This window comes from Scylla paramamosain, chromosome 1 (genome assembly GCF_035594125.1).
Source record: "Scylla paramamosain isolate STU-SP2022 chromosome 1, ASM3559412v1, whole genome shotgun sequence".
In the NCBI taxonomy this organism is placed as follows: domain Eukaryota; kingdom Metazoa; phylum Arthropoda; class Malacostraca; order Decapoda; family Portunidae; genus Scylla; species Scylla paramamosain.
The window spans coordinates 14,347,501-14,367,224 of NC_087151.1; the positions used below are offsets into that span (position 1 = coordinate 14,347,501).

The 19,724-nt window shown below is 36.5% G+C and overlaps 1 protein-coding gene across 4 annotated transcripts in view; it reads left to right on the forward strand.

Moving 5' to 3' along the window:
• The window catches only part of LOC135101171 (post-GPI attachment to proteins factor 6-like), a 42,079-nt gene that overhangs the window by 12,534 nt on the left and 9,821 nt on the right, over nt 1-19,724 (forward strand). For all 4 annotated transcript variants that reach the window (XR_010269127.1, XM_064004754.1, XM_064004765.1 and 1 more), the window contains exons 8-14: nt 4,053-4,245; nt 4,862-5,076; nt 5,782-5,930; nt 6,089-6,267; nt 8,964-9,131; nt 9,673-9,765; nt 10,376-10,585. Coding sequence is in view for 3 of the 4 variants with exons in the window: in XM_064004754.1 (XP_063860824.1) it covers nt 4,053-4,245; nt 4,862-5,076; nt 5,782-5,930; nt 6,089-6,267; nt 8,964-9,131; nt 9,673-9,765; nt 10,376-10,585 (1,207 nt within the window). In the remaining variant the exon portion in view is untranslated. The remainder of the gene's footprint in view (nt 1-4,052; nt 4,246-4,861; nt 5,077-5,781; nt 5,931-6,088; nt 6,268-8,963; nt 9,132-9,672; nt 9,766-10,375; nt 10,586-19,724) is intronic.

Genomic DNA, 19,724 nt, shown 5'->3' on the forward strand with positions numbered 1-19,724 from the left:
TTTTGTTATAAAAATTTTGTGATCTCACTGCTAGTAACACTGTAGACTTGTTACTATATAATACATTTAACATGGTTGGCTAGCTCAGTAGGTATAAGGTACGCAAAGATTAAGTTTGTTATGGGTGTAATAGGAGTTTTGAGGGTTATTGAGTTAGGCGAAAGAGAGAAGGTTGTGGAGTATTTGAGGTTGAAGTGTTTGATGCAGTGAATGAAAGAGGTTGTGATGATATGAAGATGAGTCATAGTTATTTGATGGTGGTTTAGTGAGATGAGCAGAGGAGGCTTGTAGTGCAAGAAGAGTAATTGGTGGTGTGAGGAAAGGAGTGGAGTGATGGAGTGAAGAAGTAATTATGGCTGTAGTTGAAAAGAGACATGCATATGAAGTGTGGCTGCTTAGGAAAGATGTCATATGAACAGTAGCTGCATAGAGAAAAGTCTTGTGTAGAAGGTAAAATGGTAAAAAAAAAGTTTAAAGGAGTGCTTGTACAAAAAAGCTTGTAGCAGAGGCAGATTTCTTAAACTTGCAAGAAGGAATTGTTTACATAGGTAGAGGTTAAAATCAAAGAGAGATGAATAGATGGATTTTTAGTTAGAATACGGATATACCTATTTTGTATGAGGAGTGACTGGATATACCTATTTTTTATTTTTATTTATTTATTTTTTTATTTTATTTTTTTTATGTAGGAAGGATACTGGCCAAGGGCAACACAAATCTAATAAAAAAAATGCCCACTGAAATGCCAGTCCCATAAAAGGGTCAAAGCAGTGGTCAAAAATTGGTGGATAAGTGTCTTGAAACCTCCCTCTTGAAGGAATTCAAGTCATAGGAAGGTGGAAATACAGAAGCAGGCAGGGAGTTCCAGAGTTTACCAGAGAGAGGGACGAATGATTGAGAATACTGGTTAACTCTTGCGTTAGAGAGGCGGACAGAATAGGGGTGAGAAAAAGAAGAAAGTCTTGTGCAGCGATGCTGCGGAAGGAGGGGAGGCATGCAGTTAGCAAGATCAGAAGAGCAGTTGGCATGAAAATAGCGGTAGAAGACAGCTAGATATGCAACATTGCGGCGGTGAGAGAGAGGCTGAAGACAGTCAGTTAGAGGAGAGGAGTTGATGAGACGAAAAGCTTTTGATTCCACCCTGTCTAGAAGAGCAGTATGAGTGGAACCCCCCCAGACATGTGAAGCATACTTCATACATGGACGGATAAGGCCCTTGTACAGAGTTAGCAGCTGGAGGGGTGAGAAGAACTGGCGGAGACGACTCAGAACACCTAACTTCATAGAAGCTGTTTTAGCTAGAGATGAGATGTGAAGTTTCCAGTTCAGATTATAAGTAAAGGACAGACCGAGGATGTTCAGTGTAGAAGAGGGGGACAGTTGAGTGTCATTGAAGAAGAGGGGATAGTTGTCTGGAAGGTTGTGTCGAGTTGATAGATGGAGGAATTGAGTTTTTGAGGCATTGAACAATACCAAGTTTGCTCTGCCCCAATCAGAAATTTTAGAAAGATCAGAAGTCAGGCGTTCTGTGGCTTCCCTGCGTGATATGTTTACCTCCTGAAGGGTTGGACGTCTATGAAAAGACGTGGAAAAGTTCAGGGTGGTATCATCAGCATAGGAGTGGATAGGACAAGAAGTTTGGTTTAGAAGATCATTAATGAATAATAAGAAGAGAGTGGGTGACAGGACAGAACCCTGAGGAACACCACTGTTAATAGATTTAGGAGAAGAACAGTGACCGTCTACCACATCAGCAATAGAACGAACGGTCAGAAAGGAAACTTGAGATGAAGTTACAGAGAGAAGGATAGAAACCGTAGGAGGGTAGTTTGGAAATCAAAGCTTTGTGCCAGACTCTATCAAAGGCTTTTGATATGTCCAAGGCAACAGCAAAAGTTTCACCAGTCTCTAAAAGAGGATGACCAAGACTCAGTAAGGAAAGCCAGAAGATCACCAGTAGAGCGGCCTTGACGGAACCCATACTGGCGATCAGATAGAAGGTTGTGAAGTGATAGATGTTTAAGAATCTTCCTGTTGAGGATAGATTCAAAAACTTTAGATAAGCAGGAAATTAAAGCAATAGGATGGTAGTTTGAAGGATTAGAGCGGTCACCCTTTTTAGGAACAGGTTGAATGTAGGCAAACTTCCAGCAAGAAGGAAAGGTAGATGTTGACAGACAGAGCTGAAAGAGTTTGACTAGGCAAGGTGCAAGCACGGAGGCACAGTTTCGGAGAACAATAGGAGGGACCCCATCAGGTCCATAAGCCTTCTGAGGGTTTAGGCCAGCGAGGGCATGGAAAACATCATTGCGAAGAATTTTAATACGTGGCATGAAGTAGTCAGAGGGTGGAGGAGAGGGAGGAACAAGCCCAGAATCGTCCAAGGTAGAGTTTTTAGCAAAGGTTTGAGCAAAGAGTTCAGCTTTAGAAATAGATGTGATAGGAGTGGTGCCATCTGGTTGAAGTAGAGGAGGGAAAGAAGAAGCAAAGTTATTGGAGATATTTTTGGCTAGATGCCAGAAATCACGAGGGGAGTTAGATCTTGAAAGGTTTTGACATTTTCTGTTAATGAAGGAGTTTTTGGCTAGTTGGAGAACAAACTTGGCATGGTTCCAGGCAGAAATATAAAGTGCATGAGATTCTGGTGATGGAAGGCTTAAGTACCTTTTGTGGGCCATCTCTCTATCATGTATAGCACGAGAACAAGCTGTGTTAAACCAAGGTTTAGAAGGTTTAAGATGAGAAAAAGAGTGAGGAATGTACGCCTCCATGTCAGACACAATCACTTCTGTTATGCGCTCAGCACACAAAGACGGGTCTCTGACACGGAAGCAGTAGTCATTCCAAGGAAAATCAGCAAAATACCTCCTCAGGTCCCTCCAATTAGCAGAGGCAAAACGCCAGAGGCACCTTCGCTTAGGGGGATCCTGAGGAGGGATTGGAGCGATAGGACAAGATAAAGATGTGAGATTGTGATCGGAGGAGCCCAACGGAGAAGAAAGTGTGACAGCATAAGCAGAAGGATTATAGGTCAGGAAAAGGTCAAGAATGTTGGGCGTATCTCCAAGACGGTCAGGAATATGAGTAGGGTGTTGCACCAATTGCTCTAGGTCATGGAGGATAGCAAAGTTGTAGGCTAGTTCACCAGGATGGTCAGTGAAGGGAGAGGAAAGCCAAAGCTGGTGGTGAACATTGAAATCTCCAAGAATGGAGATCTCTGCAAAAGGGAAGAGGGTCAGAATGTGCTCCACTTTGGAAGTTAAGTAGTCAAAGAATTTCTTATAGTCAGAGGAGTTAGGAGAGAGGTATACAGCACAGATAAATTTAGTATGAGAATGACTCTGTAGTCATAGCCAGATGGTGGAAAACTCGGAAGATTCAAGAGCATGGGCACGAGAGCAGGTTAAGTCATTGCGCACATAAACGCAGCATCCAGCTTTGGATCGAAAATGAGGATAGAGAAAGTAGGAGGGAACAGAAAAGGGGCTACTGTCAGTTACCTCAGACACCTGAGTTTCAGTGAGGAAAAGAAGATGAGGTTTAGAAGAGGAGAGGTGGTGTTCTACAGATTGAAAATTAGATCTTAGACCGCGAATGTTGCAGAAGTTAATGAAGAAAAAGTTGAGGGAGGTGTCAAGACACTTAGGGTCGTCGATGGAAAGGCAGTCTGACCTGGGGACATTTATGGTCCCCTCCCCAGATGGGGACTCCGAGGCTGGTGTAGGAGTCGCCATGAGTGACTGTAATCACAACACAAAATGTTGATTTAGGGCATGAGAATATAATGCTTGAGCATATCAGAGCAAGGTAACTTTTCCAGCAATTTTACTCTCTCTCTCTCTCTCTCTCTCTCTCTCTCTCTCTCTCTCTCTCTCTCTCTCTCTCTCTCTCTCTCTCTCTCTCTCTCTCTCTCTCTCTCTCTCTCTCTTCTTAAGTGTTAATCTTTAATGCAGAAAAAAATGATATTCTTATGCCTTTTAAATGAAGTTAAATTATGCTAAACTTTGATTCATGGATATAATATATTTTCTCTTATGTTTAATTTGTTTCAGGCACAACTTAGTCAAAAAGACTTTTGGTGGAAACTTTGTATTTGAATATGACCTACCACCAAATGAAAATGGTTCTGTTCCACTTTTGCTGGACATTAACAATACATCTCCAACTCTGCTGACATTTAATCTTGAGTCGGTTACTGATATTGGAGGAACTCTTGTCATTGAACTGGCCATTTCACCATTTATTGTGAGTAGTGTATTTATACGTATTTTGTATCCTGTGTATTTGCCAGTTATAAAATATCAGCTTCCCATTAAGAAGGTTCAAGATAAAGGATTATGACACCCTTATCTAAAAATTTCATTTGACACAGAATGAAGAAGTTACGTGTATTCAGCTCGTTATTTTTTGTTGTGTTATTTTCTTGCATGCCTTTTTCATAGAGCTCATCCTGCTTTCTTAGGAAGAAAACTAAATAAGCTTTAAAAACTATCACAAACTATATACAGTTCCTTGTTATGTGAGGTTTTGGTTGCCTTTGCATGTAATGAGATCATGGTGTATTCTGTAATATAACTGTTGCTCTCAGATACATGCAGCTGTTGTTTTGCCTATTAACTTTGCCATCTCTTATCTACTACAAACTGATTGTGAATTCCATACACTTTATCTGGTATATAAGAAATGTTCATGCTCCTCCAATTCTTGGTCCTTTCACCTACTTTTATCTTATTCACTGGAACATTTGCCTATTTTCATTCATCCAGTATACTTCATATATTTGTCAAGAAAACAAACACAATTTAATTTTTTTATTGCTTGCACCTGAAATAAAAATGTAAAAGATTGGTTTTCTCTGCAGAATAATAATAACACGCACAACATTAGTGTTACTGGATGTGTGACACTTGGCAGAAGAGAAGAACCAGATGAGAATGGAGAGTGTTCACATGGTCATCAGCTTATAGTGAACACCTCCAGTCCAGTGACAAGGGGCATAAGTCTACCTATTCCTTTTCCTGAACCAGGCTTGTGGTACCTCACCCTCAAGCCATGGTGCTACTTACTGAATGCAAGGTTTGTAATATAAAATAGTAGTATTCAGCACTGTAATGAGATGTATATATATATATATATATATATATATATATATATATATATATATATATATATATATATATATATATATATATATATATATATATATATATATATATATATATATATATATATATATATATATATATATATATATATATATATATATATATATATATATATATATATATATATATATATATATATATATATATATATATATATATATATATATATATATATATATATATATATATATATATATATATATATATATATATATATATATATATATATATATATATATATATATATATATATATATATATATATATATATATATATATATATATTGTATGAGACCATGAAACCATGATGACATTTTATATATTAGCAAAGAAAATCCAGCAGTGATCAGTTGTGCTGCATGTCTGACTGCTGTTTTACTCAGTCTTATCCTGACTTCATTTTATGTGGGAATTACATAAAGGGAATTTGAGATAATTTCATGCCCTCATAAATCCTGTGATGATGGTAGTAAAGAGGAAGGAGCTTGGAGTGAGACCCACCCATTCACCCATGCACTCACTGTATGCAGCTTTACAAATATAGATATAGAGAAGAACAGATATTAATGTTAATGTTTATATCTTTATTTTGATTTAATGGTGTTTCCTTGAACAGTGAAATTGTGGAGTGCAGTGGGCAAGATACTTCTATACTTTTTCATATTTCATCTGCATCATGCTTGGATGGAAAGTGTGGCACGTATGGCTCTTGTTACCAGTATATATCTGGTGGCTTTATTTTCTCTACATGTGTATGTGATGCAGGTTAGTGGTGAAGTAGCATTGTTGAATTATTAGCAGTTTTAGTAATTTTTAATTCTGTTCCTTAATGTGGTTAAGATATTAGTATGCAGATACACAGAAATTAATTCTAACAATCTCAAGCATCAAGAGTTCTGGAGCTCTTTCTTCTGGTCACCCAGGTTACCGTGGATGGGGATGTACAGACAACTCTCAGGCCACACCCAACTGGGAGCTCCTGCTGTCTACACTCTTACTGACCCTCTCCAATCTGTTCTTCTTGCCAGCAATCATTTTAGCCCTGAAACGGAGATACTTTGCTGAAGGCTTAGTGTATGTCTTCACTATGGTCTTCTCCACAGTAAGCAATTTAACATGTATGAAGTTTCACCATATTTATTTATCTATTTTCTGTTATGTTGCACCAGAAAACTCAGTAGTATTAATTTTTGAGTGGCTCAACATTAGTGATAAAAATTTTCTTGATTAGTCTTGAAATTTGATGATCTCTGTATCTTGTCCTAGTGCTTCAATTCCTCCTCAGGATTACCCAAGGTGGAGATTCCTCTATTGTTTTGCCTCTACTAATTGGGGTATCTGAGGAGGTATTATTCTGATTTTCCTTGGAATGACTACTGCTCCCTTGTCAGAAACCTGTCTCTGTGTGCTGAGCACAACAGAAGTGAAAGTGCCTGGCATGGAGGCGTACATTCCTTACTCTTTCTCTTAACCTAAACCTTCCGAATCTTGGTTTAATACAACCTGTTCTTGTGTTATACATGATAGAGAGGTGGTCCACAAAAGGTACTTGAACCTTCCATCAGCTGAATTTTGTGCATTTTATATTTCTGCCTGGAATCATACCAAGTCTGTTTCTCTAACTAGCCAAAACTCTTTCTTCATTATAAAATGTCAAAATCTTTCAAGATCTAACTCTTCTTGTGACTTCTGGCACCTTTCCAAAAATATCTCTAATAACTTCACTTCTTCATTTTTCTCTCCTTTATTTCAACCTAATAGTACCACTATCATCTCGTCCATCTTTAAAGCTGAACTCTTCCCTCAAACCATTGCTAAAAACTCTACCTAGGATAATTCGGGGCTTGTTCTTCCCTCTCCTTCACCCCCTGACTATTTCATGCTACCCATTAAGATCTTTTGCAGTGATGTTCTCCATGTCCTCACTTGCCTTAATCCTTGGAAGGCTTATGGACTTGTTAGGATCCCTCCTATTGTTCTTTGAAACTGTGCCTCTGTGCTTGCACCTTGCATAATAAAACTGTTCCAACTCTGTCTGTTAACATCTACCTTTCCTTCTTTCTGGAAGTTTGCCTACATTCAGCCTGTTCCTATAAAGGGTGACTGTTCTAATCCTTCAGACTGTTGTCCTATTCTTTTGATTTCCTACTTCTCTAAAGTTTTTTAATCTATCCTTATTAGGAAGATTCTGAAACATCATTCACTTCACAACTTTATATCTGATTGCCAGTATGGGTTCCATCGTGACTGCTCTACTGGTGATCTGGCTTTCCTTGCTGTCTTGGTCATCTTTTAGAGATTTTGGTAAAACTTTTGCCGTTGCCTTAGACATCAAAAGCCTTTGATAGAGTCTGGCACAAAGCTTTGATTTCCAAGTTATCCTACTACAGCTTCTATCCTTCTTTCTGTAACCTCATCTCAAGTTTCCTTTCTGACCATTCTATTGCTGCTCTGGGAGATGGTCATTGTTCTTCTCCTAAGTCTATTAACAGTGGTGTTCCTCAGGGTTCTGTCCTGTCACACCAATTATTTATAAATGATCTATGCCAAACTTCTATCCACTCCTATGCTGATGATACCACACTGCATTGCTCCACATCTTTTCATAAACATCAAACACTTAAGGAATTAAACAGCTCCTGCAGGGAAGCCACATAATGGTAGGAAGTAAACAGCTCCTGCAGGGAAGCCACAGAATGCCTGACTTTCAATCTCTCTAAAATTTTTGATTGGGACATAGCAAACTTAGTATTGTTCAATATCTAAAAAGCTCCATCTATCAGCTCAATACAACCTTCCAGATAACTATCCCCTCTTCTGCAGTGATACTCAACTGTCCTCCTCCTTCTACATTGAACATCCTCAATCTGTCCTTCACTAATAACCTAAACTGGTAACTTCACATTTCCTCTCTAGCTAAAACAGCTTCTAAGAAGTTAGGGTATCTGAGTTGTCTCTGCCATTTTTTTCTCATTCCCCCTCCCCCAAGCTGCTAACTGTATAGGAGCTTTGTCTGTCCATGTATGGAGTACTCTTCAAGTGTATGGAGGTTCCACTCTTACCACTCTTAGACAGGATGGAATCAAAAAAGCATTTTGTCTCATCAGCTTCTCTCCCCCTAACTGTTTGTCTTCAGCTTCTTCCTCATCACTCCAGTGTTTCATCTCTTGCTATCTTCTGGTATTATTTTCAGATCTTGCTAACCCGATGTCTTCCCTCCTCTCACAGCCTTGCTGCACAGGGCTTTCTACTTTCTCTTACCCCTATTCTGTCCACATCCTGAATGCAAGTGTTAACCAGTATTCTCAATCATTTACCCCTTTCTCTGGTAAACACAGGAACTCCCTGCCTGCCTTCTGTATTTTCACCTTCTTATGACTTGAACTCTTTCAAGAGGGAGGTTTATCTTCTGTTGTTTGAATTTCTTTTTGTATTCTCTTTGGGAACTGACACTGATTTTTTTTTTATTTATTTTCTTATTTTTATATTTCTCGCCCTTACCCAGTGGTCTTACAATAACAATGTATAATAATAATAATAATAATAATAATAATAATAATAATAATAATAATAATAATAATAATAATAGGTATAGTACATATAGAGGAAATCATTGAAAATGCAAAAAATATATCTTGCATGGAAAGTATGATAATTTTCACCAAACTTTTAGTGGTAATTTAAAAATCATAACTTTCAGGGAACATATCAATGTTGAATTTTTTTTTTATCTTTGCATTAATTCAATTAACTTATTCATTCATATAGATATTCATATAGATATATATTTTTCCCCAGTTCTATCATGCCTGTGATCAGGAAGCTTATGTCTTCTGTCTGATGCGACTCAGTGTCATGCAGTTTTGTGACTTCTACTCTGCAATATTTTCCTTCTGGGTCACACTCATTGCAATGGCAGATCTTCCCCACTCCCTGTACTCCCTCCTGCATGTTGCTGGTGCCATGGTAAGTTATGTTACCTGTATTTCCTCTTATATGGCTTGCCTGTCTTACACATTTAAAGTGTGTTTAGTGGCATCATTTACAAAACTAGGAGAATATAAATTTATAAAAGATATGACAATATTAAACCAAGTAAATGAAGAATTAGCAATTTCCTAATATAGACATACTAAATTGCATAGTAGGAACAAGGAGCAAAATGATAGCTTCCTTGTAGGAACACTAAGCATTAAAGTATCCTGCATAAACATAAATAAAATAAAGAAAGCACTAAAAAGAATGAGCTAATCAAAGAGATAAGAGATTTTCTAGAAATTCAATGAACATGCAGTATTTTTCTGTGAAAATAACTTCACAGCCACTTAAACCTTGGCCTTTTAAGTCAATCCTAGAGAGACAGGACAGGACTGTTTTTGTAACTTGAGCCCTACCACTGCCTAAGAAATCTCCCAAGTATGACAGTTCTGTTGCAGTGATGTCATTTTGCCTCTTGTGGGTGTGTGTGTTTACAGCCCATTAAAAACCTTGACTTCATACTTTACAGATTGTTGCTCTTGGTGTGGAATATGACAGAACTGGCTTGTGGGTGTTTGTTGTGCCCTCTGTCTCAGCATTCCTAGTAATGGCCTCATCTTGGGTAAGTGATAATTTAACAGAAACTGAAAATTTGTCAGTATTTATGAATATAAAAGATTAACAGTGTAAATTGTCAAACATTAGGTGTGAATTTCATGCCCTTCTGTTTGTAATCTCAATATGTCAGTATTGTTAAGAAGTATTTAAAGAACTCCTCAAAGACAAGGGAGAAAGGAGTTTTATTTTGACATAAGTGTGAGTGTTCATAATTGTCATGAAAGATATGTTGACAGCTGAGTATTAGAATGCTCTCATAAGCTAGGATGGTTTTTATTTAGTCCTGTGGGATGTGGTGTGTGTGCTTGTGCGCATGCATGAGTACATACACTTGTGTGTGTTTAAATGTTGTAATTATGATTGCTTGTTAATATTAATCAAATCATGATGAAATACAGTGTTTGAAATCAATGTAAAACATAGTTTTAACACTTGGCATTGCCAGTCAACACTTGACTTACAAACATTAGCTTGTACAACTTGCTTGGTTCAGCTTTTGGTGAACAGACTATTGCTGCAAGTACAGTGAGTCAGTGAGAGTGATTGATTTATACTTATTGTTAGTGTTGTCGTTCTTACTTTGACTGATATTGTCATTTTTTTTATTTCCCCAGATCTGGCATTGTAAACAGCAGCAAGGCTGCTTTCCAACTAAACAGTACTGGCTGACCTCTCTCCTTCCTGGGGTTCTATTAGCTGCCTCGGGGCTCATCTGTTATGCCTTCTTTGAGACCCACGACAACTACTACTATGTGCATTCTGTGTGGCATGCCACTATGGCTCTTGCTATCCTTTGTCTGCTACCTCCCAGGAGAGAGAAAGAGGGGTAGGGATATTTCTTATGAAACCAATTGCAATTTCTGTAATTATTCTCACGAATGACTTTTCTACTTAGAAGTTTTACCTTGATATACAATCACTATTTTATATATAAATATACAGTCACATAGACTGATATCAAAGTACAGTAGCCAAAGATTTCTAGTGATGAATATTTTTGCTGTCTAGTCAACATTTTGCTTGAAGTAGATTTATTGTTAAGGATTTATGAAATCACTATTTTTACCACTTCACTTTTCATTCTCATATGTTTCAGTATTTTATCTCAGGTAATATTAAGTTTGCACACTTCAAAATTATTTTTATATACTCTGATTTTTTTTCTTTTTTTCTCTCTCTCCAATATGAGTACACAGTTTTTCATGTACATTGTGTATGTTGGCTTTTTAGTACTGTTCGTTGTCTTGTTTAAGATGCTGATTTTTTTGGTGCCTATTGTCTTGTCTCACTGTTTTGGCCTTGGGTTTTGTAATATTGTGGTAAATGTCCCAAATAACATGATTTTGTGGTAGAACACTTTAATTTGTTGCTTTATGAATAAGTGCAATGACAAGTTTTTAAGCAAAGCATCAAACAAGTACAGAAAGAAATCAATCCAGTATCTTTGGCAAGAAAATAAGAACGTAGATTCACTAAGTAGGAAATGACTACATTTTTTAAAGTTTAAGACAAGCATATGAATATCCTTGGATAATGAGCTATGTAGTGAGAATTTATAGAGGCTTATAAAGAAAATAAGAAAGCATGTATTTTTCCAGTACGTTAAGTGTGAAAGTAGATGGATTTCATATATAGAATGATTACTGTGGGATGATATAATAACTATTTTAGCTAATGTAAATGGATCCACTGTGCTACTTTTTACTAATCACTGCACACACACACACACACACACACACACACACACACACACACACACACACACACACACACACACACACACACTGTATGTACTGTTAATCCTTAACGTAAAAAAAAAAGTGCAGATGAGGTTTCCCTTTTCTATAGGAGCCAACCCAGTCCTTTCTCATCTTTTATGTGGTACAAATTATTAGAAGAACCAAAGCAGACACTGTAATCATCTGAGCTAATTTTAGGTTTAAGTTATTATTAGCTGAGGCAAACATGAGATCAGATAGCCATGCTTTGCCACTACATCACACACACACACACACACACACACACACACACACACACACACACACACACACACACACACACACACACACACACACACACACACACACACTTCCAAACATAAATTTGACTCATGTGATGCTAGTGTAATGAATGAAAAAAACATGACATAGAAGTAATTCCCCACATTAAATATAACATCACTAATGATCCGTCCATACATCATACAAATGAAATAATGATATTACATGTGGATTGTCTCTCCTTCAGTTGTTCAGCCTTGGACAGAATTTGCTTTGAAGAAATCGTCTATGGAAGTTTTAATTTTATTGTTCACAGAATCACATGTAAAGGGGAAGTCACTATGTATAATTGTTTACTGCCTCTTGGCTAATGACTAATATGCTTTTCCTTCACAATATTGAAAAAATTCTCACTCTTGTTGTGGCACCTTCATGGCAGGTTTTTGTGTTATGCAACCAATATTATTCCTCTCTTCCCTATTATAATGTATTTTTTTGCCCAGTTTTCAGGTGCTCCTTTCAATTGTAATATATATATATATATATATATATATATATATATATATATATATATATATATATATATATATATATATATATATATATATATATATATATATATTATATTATATATCATATATTATATATACGCTCCTTTACTGAGTTTTGCACTTGCTTTCTTTCCATGGTATATTACTAAACTTGAGGATCATGAAACTCAAGTTTTTGAAAACATTGAAAAAGCACTTATTCATTCTGGCATGTGAATAAGCTGACTTTTTTTTTCTCCCACTTTAATCCCTTATCTTAAAATACAGTACCTGTGTGTGTGTGTGTGGTGTGTTGTCCTCACATCTGGTGTGATGCAGAACTGCAGCTGTTGCAGTACCATCACATCTAAAACCTTGTGTGTGTGTTTGTGTGTGGTGTGTGTGTGTGTGTGTGTGTGTGTGTGTGTGTGTGTGTGTGTGTGTGTGGTGTGTGTGTGTGTGTGTCTGTCTGTCTGTCTCTGTCCGTCTGTCTGTATTTACTTAGTTGTAATTAACAGGGCCTGAACTACTCTCATGTGGTCCCATTCTCATATCTACACTTGTCCAGTTTTTCCTTAAATTTCTGCACACTCATTGCTGATACAACATCATCACTTAGCTTGTTACAATACTTTCTACATTTTTCTTCGAGAAACTATTTTCTTTATGTTATTCAAGCATCTTCCTTTTCTTATTTTTTTTTTTTTTGCTGTGGCCTCATGTGCATCTGGTATTTTCTACTTCTCTTAACAGTAGTTTCTCACTATCAATTTCTTCCACTCTATTCCACAGTTTATAAATCGGTATTAAATCTCCCCATTCTCTTCTTTTGTTCCAATTTTGGCAGACTCATTTCCTTTAACCTGTCTTCTTATGTTAATTCTTCCAGTTCTTTGTTTGCCATTCTTTGTATACTTTCTAGTTTTTTGAGATGTTTCTTCTTGTGGGGAGACCACACTGATTCAACATATTCCAACTTTGGTCATATCATAGTGGTAATTATCTTCCTCATCATATCTTTATCCATGTAATGGAATGCTGTTCCAATTTCTCACCATTTTATATGTATCTGTGAATCTATTCTACATTTCTCTGACCATTGACTATCCTGTATTATCACTCCCAGATCCTTCTCTTCTTATACTTTTATTATTCTTCATTTCCCATTTTATATGTCCATTTTGGGTCTCTCCACTTTTTCCCTTTTCCATTTCCCTCCTCCTTTCCTGCCCTCATTCCCTCTCTCTCTCTCTCTCCCTCCCCCTTTCCTTTCCTCCCTCTCCCTTCCCTGCCCCCCCCTTCCCACATCCCTCCCCATTTCCTCCCCTCCCTCTTTGTATCTCTCTCTCTCTTCTCTCTCTCTCCTCTCTCTCTCTCTCTCTCTCTCTCTCTCTCTCTCTCTCTCTCTCTCCTCTCTCTCTCTCTCTCTCTCCTCTCTCTCTCTCTCTCTCTCTCTCTCTCTCTCTCCTCTCCCTCTCTCTCCTTCTCCTCCCCTCTCTCTCTCTCTCTCTCTCTCTCTCTCTCTCTCTTTCTCTCAGTGTGTGAGTGAATGAGTGAGTGAGTGTCTGTGTGTGTGTGTGTGTGTGTGTGTGTGTGTGTGTGTGTGTAGGGAGGAGAGAGGGAGGGAGAGAGAGGAGAGAGAGAGAGAGAGAGAGAGAGAGAGAGAGGAGAGAGAGAGAGAGAGAGAGAGAGAGAGAGAGAGAGGAGAGAGCTCTCAACTTAGGCAGGGTAGGCATGGTTCATTATATATATCTCTGCTTGACACCTTGATTGATACTTGTCAAAGCACCATGAAACTTAGAGTGATAATGTGCGAAACTCAGGGATGGTAAGAATTTAAGATTAAGTGCAAAACTTGGATAACGCAAAACTCGGGAGGTGGGTATAGTAAAAAACCTCCATAAGCTGAGTTATATAGAGTAAAGTGGCCAGTTGTTTATCCAAAAGTTCAGTTTATCTGGCAATACACATTTTTGGACGGTTTTTATGTACATAAACATGTACAGTTGTTATTGTTTACAGCATATTTGTTAGCACATTATAAACCCCAAGATAGATATTTACAGCATATTTTGTTTGTTGTACACAACACACTAACTGGGGGTGTGTGTCAGTTGGATGACTCAGGTTATCTGGGACGCCCAATTCTCAACTGAAACTCTGCTCAGCATGGGTCACCTGCTTGGGGTGACTTGGGTTATCCAAACCAAAGAGGTGGTGCACTCTGTGCCCTGATGACATCACATAACAAAAATGGCCGCCCAACCATACTTATATCGGTGTTATACTTGGTCATTTATTGCAGATGACTACAATATTGTCCGCATACATGCAGTGACGTGCACTAGTAAGTAAAGTACTGAGACTTAAATATATATAAAAGAATGATAATAAATAATGGGTTGGGTAATGAATGATATTAGTAATGGATCTTCACCAAGAACTTCATTGCCAAGAACAGCAAGTGCTCTGTAATACAAATCACCAAGTGGGATAAGCATCAGCTATATGTTTACCTGCTACAGAGTTGAGTAGAATGTGGCCATTTCCATGGCAATGTCCCAGTATCCTGGAAGGTGCCCAAAACCATTCAGTCAGACCACCTGGGTGACTTGGGTTACCTGGGCTGCCTGAGTTATGGTACTGAACACAGCCCTAGTTACTTAAGAGTTCACTTAACAATACACAACTACACACTTAGTGTTCACTTTAAGAGCTTACATAACTGTACGCAATACACTGGTCCACATAAGAGCTAACACAACATGCAATGTACTACTAGTGTACTTTTGCTTGTCACTCAGAGTTGCCTTAAGGGCATTTGGGTTATCTGATGTTCAGCTTATTCAGGTTCAGTTTAGGGAGGTTTTACTATATATATATATATATATATATATATATATATATATATATATATATATATATTATATATATATATATATATATATATATATATATATATATATATATATATATCTTTGTAAGTTGCACCCTATATTTCTTTAGCATGAATATTTTCTCTTAAACTAGTTCTCTTACTTTATCAACAGTTCTGTAATATAGACACATTTATCATGTTTGGTATCATATGTTTTAGCTTCAAAACTTATCTTTGACAATGGTCATTGAATGTAACCCATTTTTTTGCCATTAGTTTATGTGTTTCATTGTATAAGAACTCACTATACTTTGTATCATTGCGACCTCCCTGTAATTCATTTTCTTGAAAGTCTTTCTTTTCATATTGTCAGGATGTAGCATTACCATCTCATTTTACTTTTGGTCCATTATGAAGTTAACAATAATCTTCCATACCTATCATCTCACATTTTCTTCTTACTATGATCTTTTTTTCCTCACTTTAGAAATGGGGATAAGGCAGGACAGCTGAAGCTTTGCTGAAGTCCATTAACTTATGTCAGTACAGGCAACTAAGTAATGTATGGACATTTCTTAGTTTCTCTTATGAATAGTAAGGTCTTCTGTGGACAACAAAGTTCACCATTATTATTTTTTTTTTTCCTCTATTGATTTTGCCAGCAATACAGGCTCTGCTCCTGAAGTAATCTTTCTGTAATACTTTTTTTCCCCAGCAGAATAATGCAAGGCCTTTTTTACACCTTCATTATTGCCATGAATTTATAATTGCAAAGTCAGTCTGTAAATTGACCTCTCACAGCATTTACCAAAGTCTTGTGACAAAATTTATGCCAATTAAGGCTGTTCCTCTTCTTTTGAGCTGGCCTTGATGAACACTCTCACTTAATTGGCATCACAGTATACTCATATTACTGAATATAAGCATATCACTTTCAGTAAACATTGTGAAGTATAAAAACTTGTTCTTTGCTTACACATGGAGTTTTTGATTGTTTGTAATTAGAGATAAGTACTGAAAAAAAAAAACTTCCACAGATGCAGATCTCCAAACTCAAATGTTATCTTCCACTATGGTAAATCTGCAAATTTATTTCTTTGCAATTCTACAAATGCAGCATGAATGTAAACCTTTATATTTGTTCAGTACTGCAGCATCAGCATGATTATTCTGGATACCATGATAGTATTACATATATTAAGTCTAGGATAATATTTTCAAGTCAAAATTAACAGTTTACAATTCAAATTTACTAAATTTTTTGGCTAATTAATTATTTTATATAATGTTTGAAAAATGTTCACAGTATTGAATGGAATATACTGTTAATTTGTAGTTAATTGTATTTTCAGATATCCGTTTATTACTTTTTTTTTTTTTTTGAAGAGTAAGCTTAACATTGAGGGCAGGATTATATTTGCTAAAGTAAAAGTAAAATGGCAAATTGTGAAACATCTGTAACAAACACAAGCACATACAATTACAGCACCTGTGCTTTACAGAAAGATTTAGCTACATAAGAGACCTGTTCTCTTTATGATATCCAAGTAAAGTTCTGTTTTTATTCAAAATGTCAGAATCTCAGTGTGTCCCTTATCTTGGAGTCAAATGCAGTTAAAATAAGTTAGAAAACTGACATATATGAAAGGACACAGGAAAACATGATAACAAGAAATTGTAGACCTTGAAATTCAAATTGGTGTCTGGAAGAAAATGTATGATTTCTTTTGTGATCACTACTTTTATAAAGTGGTTCAAGAAGAGGAAGGGATTTTAACAAACAAATTTAGTAGATGGGTAATATTAACATTTAGAATGTTATTTTTTCTTTTGTAATCTCATTACCTCCTTGTATATATTGTAGGGGTATGGAATTATTAGTCATTTATCACATTCAATTTCTGTGATTGTATTGTATCAACAGTGTTAAAAAGCAATTCTGTATGACTAAGATTTATGTCTGACTTTATGTAACTGGAAAAATATTCACATTTGTATGGTAAAATCTGAGCCTCATCCTTGGTAGTGATATTGGTATGATGTGAAGATATTTGTATATGTTTGGTAATGATTTAATTTGTTAAACTAATTTTAGGTAATCCTCTTCCTTAATAATAATATGTTATTTGGTGACATTTACTACATTACCATCATCACCATTGTCATCACAGATATAGTCTTCTTTTCATCATTCCATTTGTGACATTAAGTTCCTCATGGGTGCAGACTGAATAAAAGGAGCCTTTTATCCAAGGTGGAGCAAAGTGAGCTACACTGCCACTGACATACAATCCAAGTCCTCAAACCTTAACCACATCCTAGCTGTTACATATCCTATTTTCCTTCCTGGCTATCCAAGACTTAGGGTGACTCCTGATAAGTTAAGGCAAAATTGTACTGTACATCATTATATTCTCTCTCTCTCTCTCTCTCTCTCTCTCTCTCTCTCTCTCTCTCTCTCTCTCTCTCTCTCTCTCTCTCTCTCTCTCTCTCTCTCTCTCTCTCTCTCTCTCTCTCATACACAATGTCCCACAATATCACTAGTAACTCTTTATGTCTTTTTTTATTATTATATTCTGATTTACATCACATATACACCCATGCTTTTAATGATGCATGCTGAGACTTACCTTTATTTATTTATTTATTTATTTATTTATTTAGTACTCAAACATTTTCGTGCACTCTCTCACTCCCCAGTTTTATTTACCCTCCCATGCTTTCTGTGTGTGTATGTGTTGCTGACACTACTTAATGCAATTTTTCTTTTTTTTTTTCTTTTTTTTTTTGGCACTACTTAATGTAAGAGTTTTTTTCCTATTTTATGGGTTCCTAGCTCCATTCATTATTTATTTATGGTTATTTATTTATCTTCACATGATCTTTTTATTTATCCATCTTGATATGACTCCATACTCCTTGTTACTTGCTTTTGTCGTAAGTCTTTTCAACAACATTCATTCATATTCATATATGTATATTTTTCACAATTGCCATACTTAAATATGTAGTCTATTTTACATCTCCCAGAATGTAATATGTCACAATATGAGGATCCCTTCCTCTCTGATGCCATAGTATAATTTTTGTTCACATTCATATCTGGGAGTCTTTATTCACAATTTTTAATCATTAAAAAAATGTTTAGATATATCAATTTGTTTCTGGTATTACTGTTAGCATTTCCAATGGCATATTTTGCCAAAAAGAAGAAAATAATAATTAATAGACATTAAGAGCTTTATGAGGATAATCATCTAGTGTAATGCTGTGGTGCCTAAATGTGCTACAAAGATGTAATGTCTTGAGGGTGGGCCTAGAACAGGAGAAATTGTTTGAACATTATAATATAAAAAATAATGTGAGACAAATAGGATGAAAGATATTATAAAAAGGAAAAATAACACCAAATTCAGCACAACATAATTATATAATAGCCTAATTTCAAGAGAATATGTATGCATCATGAAAGATAAGCCATGAGAAAGTGAAAAGGCAGAACAGCTAGGGGCTAAGTTCATGTTTGACATAGGTTTACATAGCTAGAAACGGAAAATAAGAGACGTACAAAACACTGAAGGTTTTAAAGTGAAAAGAAGCAGAGGGGAGGAAAGATTTTTGAGGAATTATTGCAAGAATGTGTAAAAATAGAGAGAGAGAGAGAGAGAGAGAGAGAGAGAGAGAGAGAGAGAGAGAGAGAGAGAGAGGAGTATATGGCATGTAAAGAAAAAGGTCTTAGGGATAGCCTTTATGTAGAATCAAGAGGAAGATAATATAACTTAATGGTAAGAGGTAAAGATAAGATGAAGGAAGTAACGGCAATCACATCTCTGCATAAGACAAACTTCACACACATCCCTTATGTCATTTAAATTATGAAGTCTCTTCTACTGTTCATATGACTCTCTCTCTCTCTCTCTCTCTCTCTCTCTCTCTCTCTCTCTCCCTCTCTCTCTCTCTCTCTCTCTCTCTCTCTCTCTCTCTCTCTCTCTCTCTCTCTCTCTCTCTCTCTCTTTTTCCCTCTCCCTCTTTCTCTCTCTCTCTCTCTCTCTCTCATCTCTCTCTCTCTCTCTTCCTCTCTCTCTCTCTCTCTCTCTCTCTCTCTCTCTCTCTCTCTCTCTCTCTCTCTCTCTCTCTCTCTCTCTCTCTCTCTCTCTCTCTCTCTCTCTCTCTCTCTCTCTCTCTCTCTCTCTCTCTCTCTCTCTCTCTCTCTTTTCCTTTAAGAGGTTCTCACAGAATCATCACATTTTCCCATCAAGAACTTACTAACCCTCCTCAAACAACCACAAATCCTTCATTTAATTTGACATGGATATTGTGCACAGCTTTCCCATCCACTGCCTTGTCAACCATTCTCATCTTATCCTTTTTTTTTTTTATATAAGTTTTTTTCCATGTTTCTATAATGCCATATGATCTTTGATGTCTGTCACAACAATATGTTTCAGGAATTAACTCATAACAAGTCTGCTTAATGTGATAGGAAACTTAGAAGGAAGAAGTGTGTGAATAGGCTAATTCCTACACACACACACACACACACACACACACACAC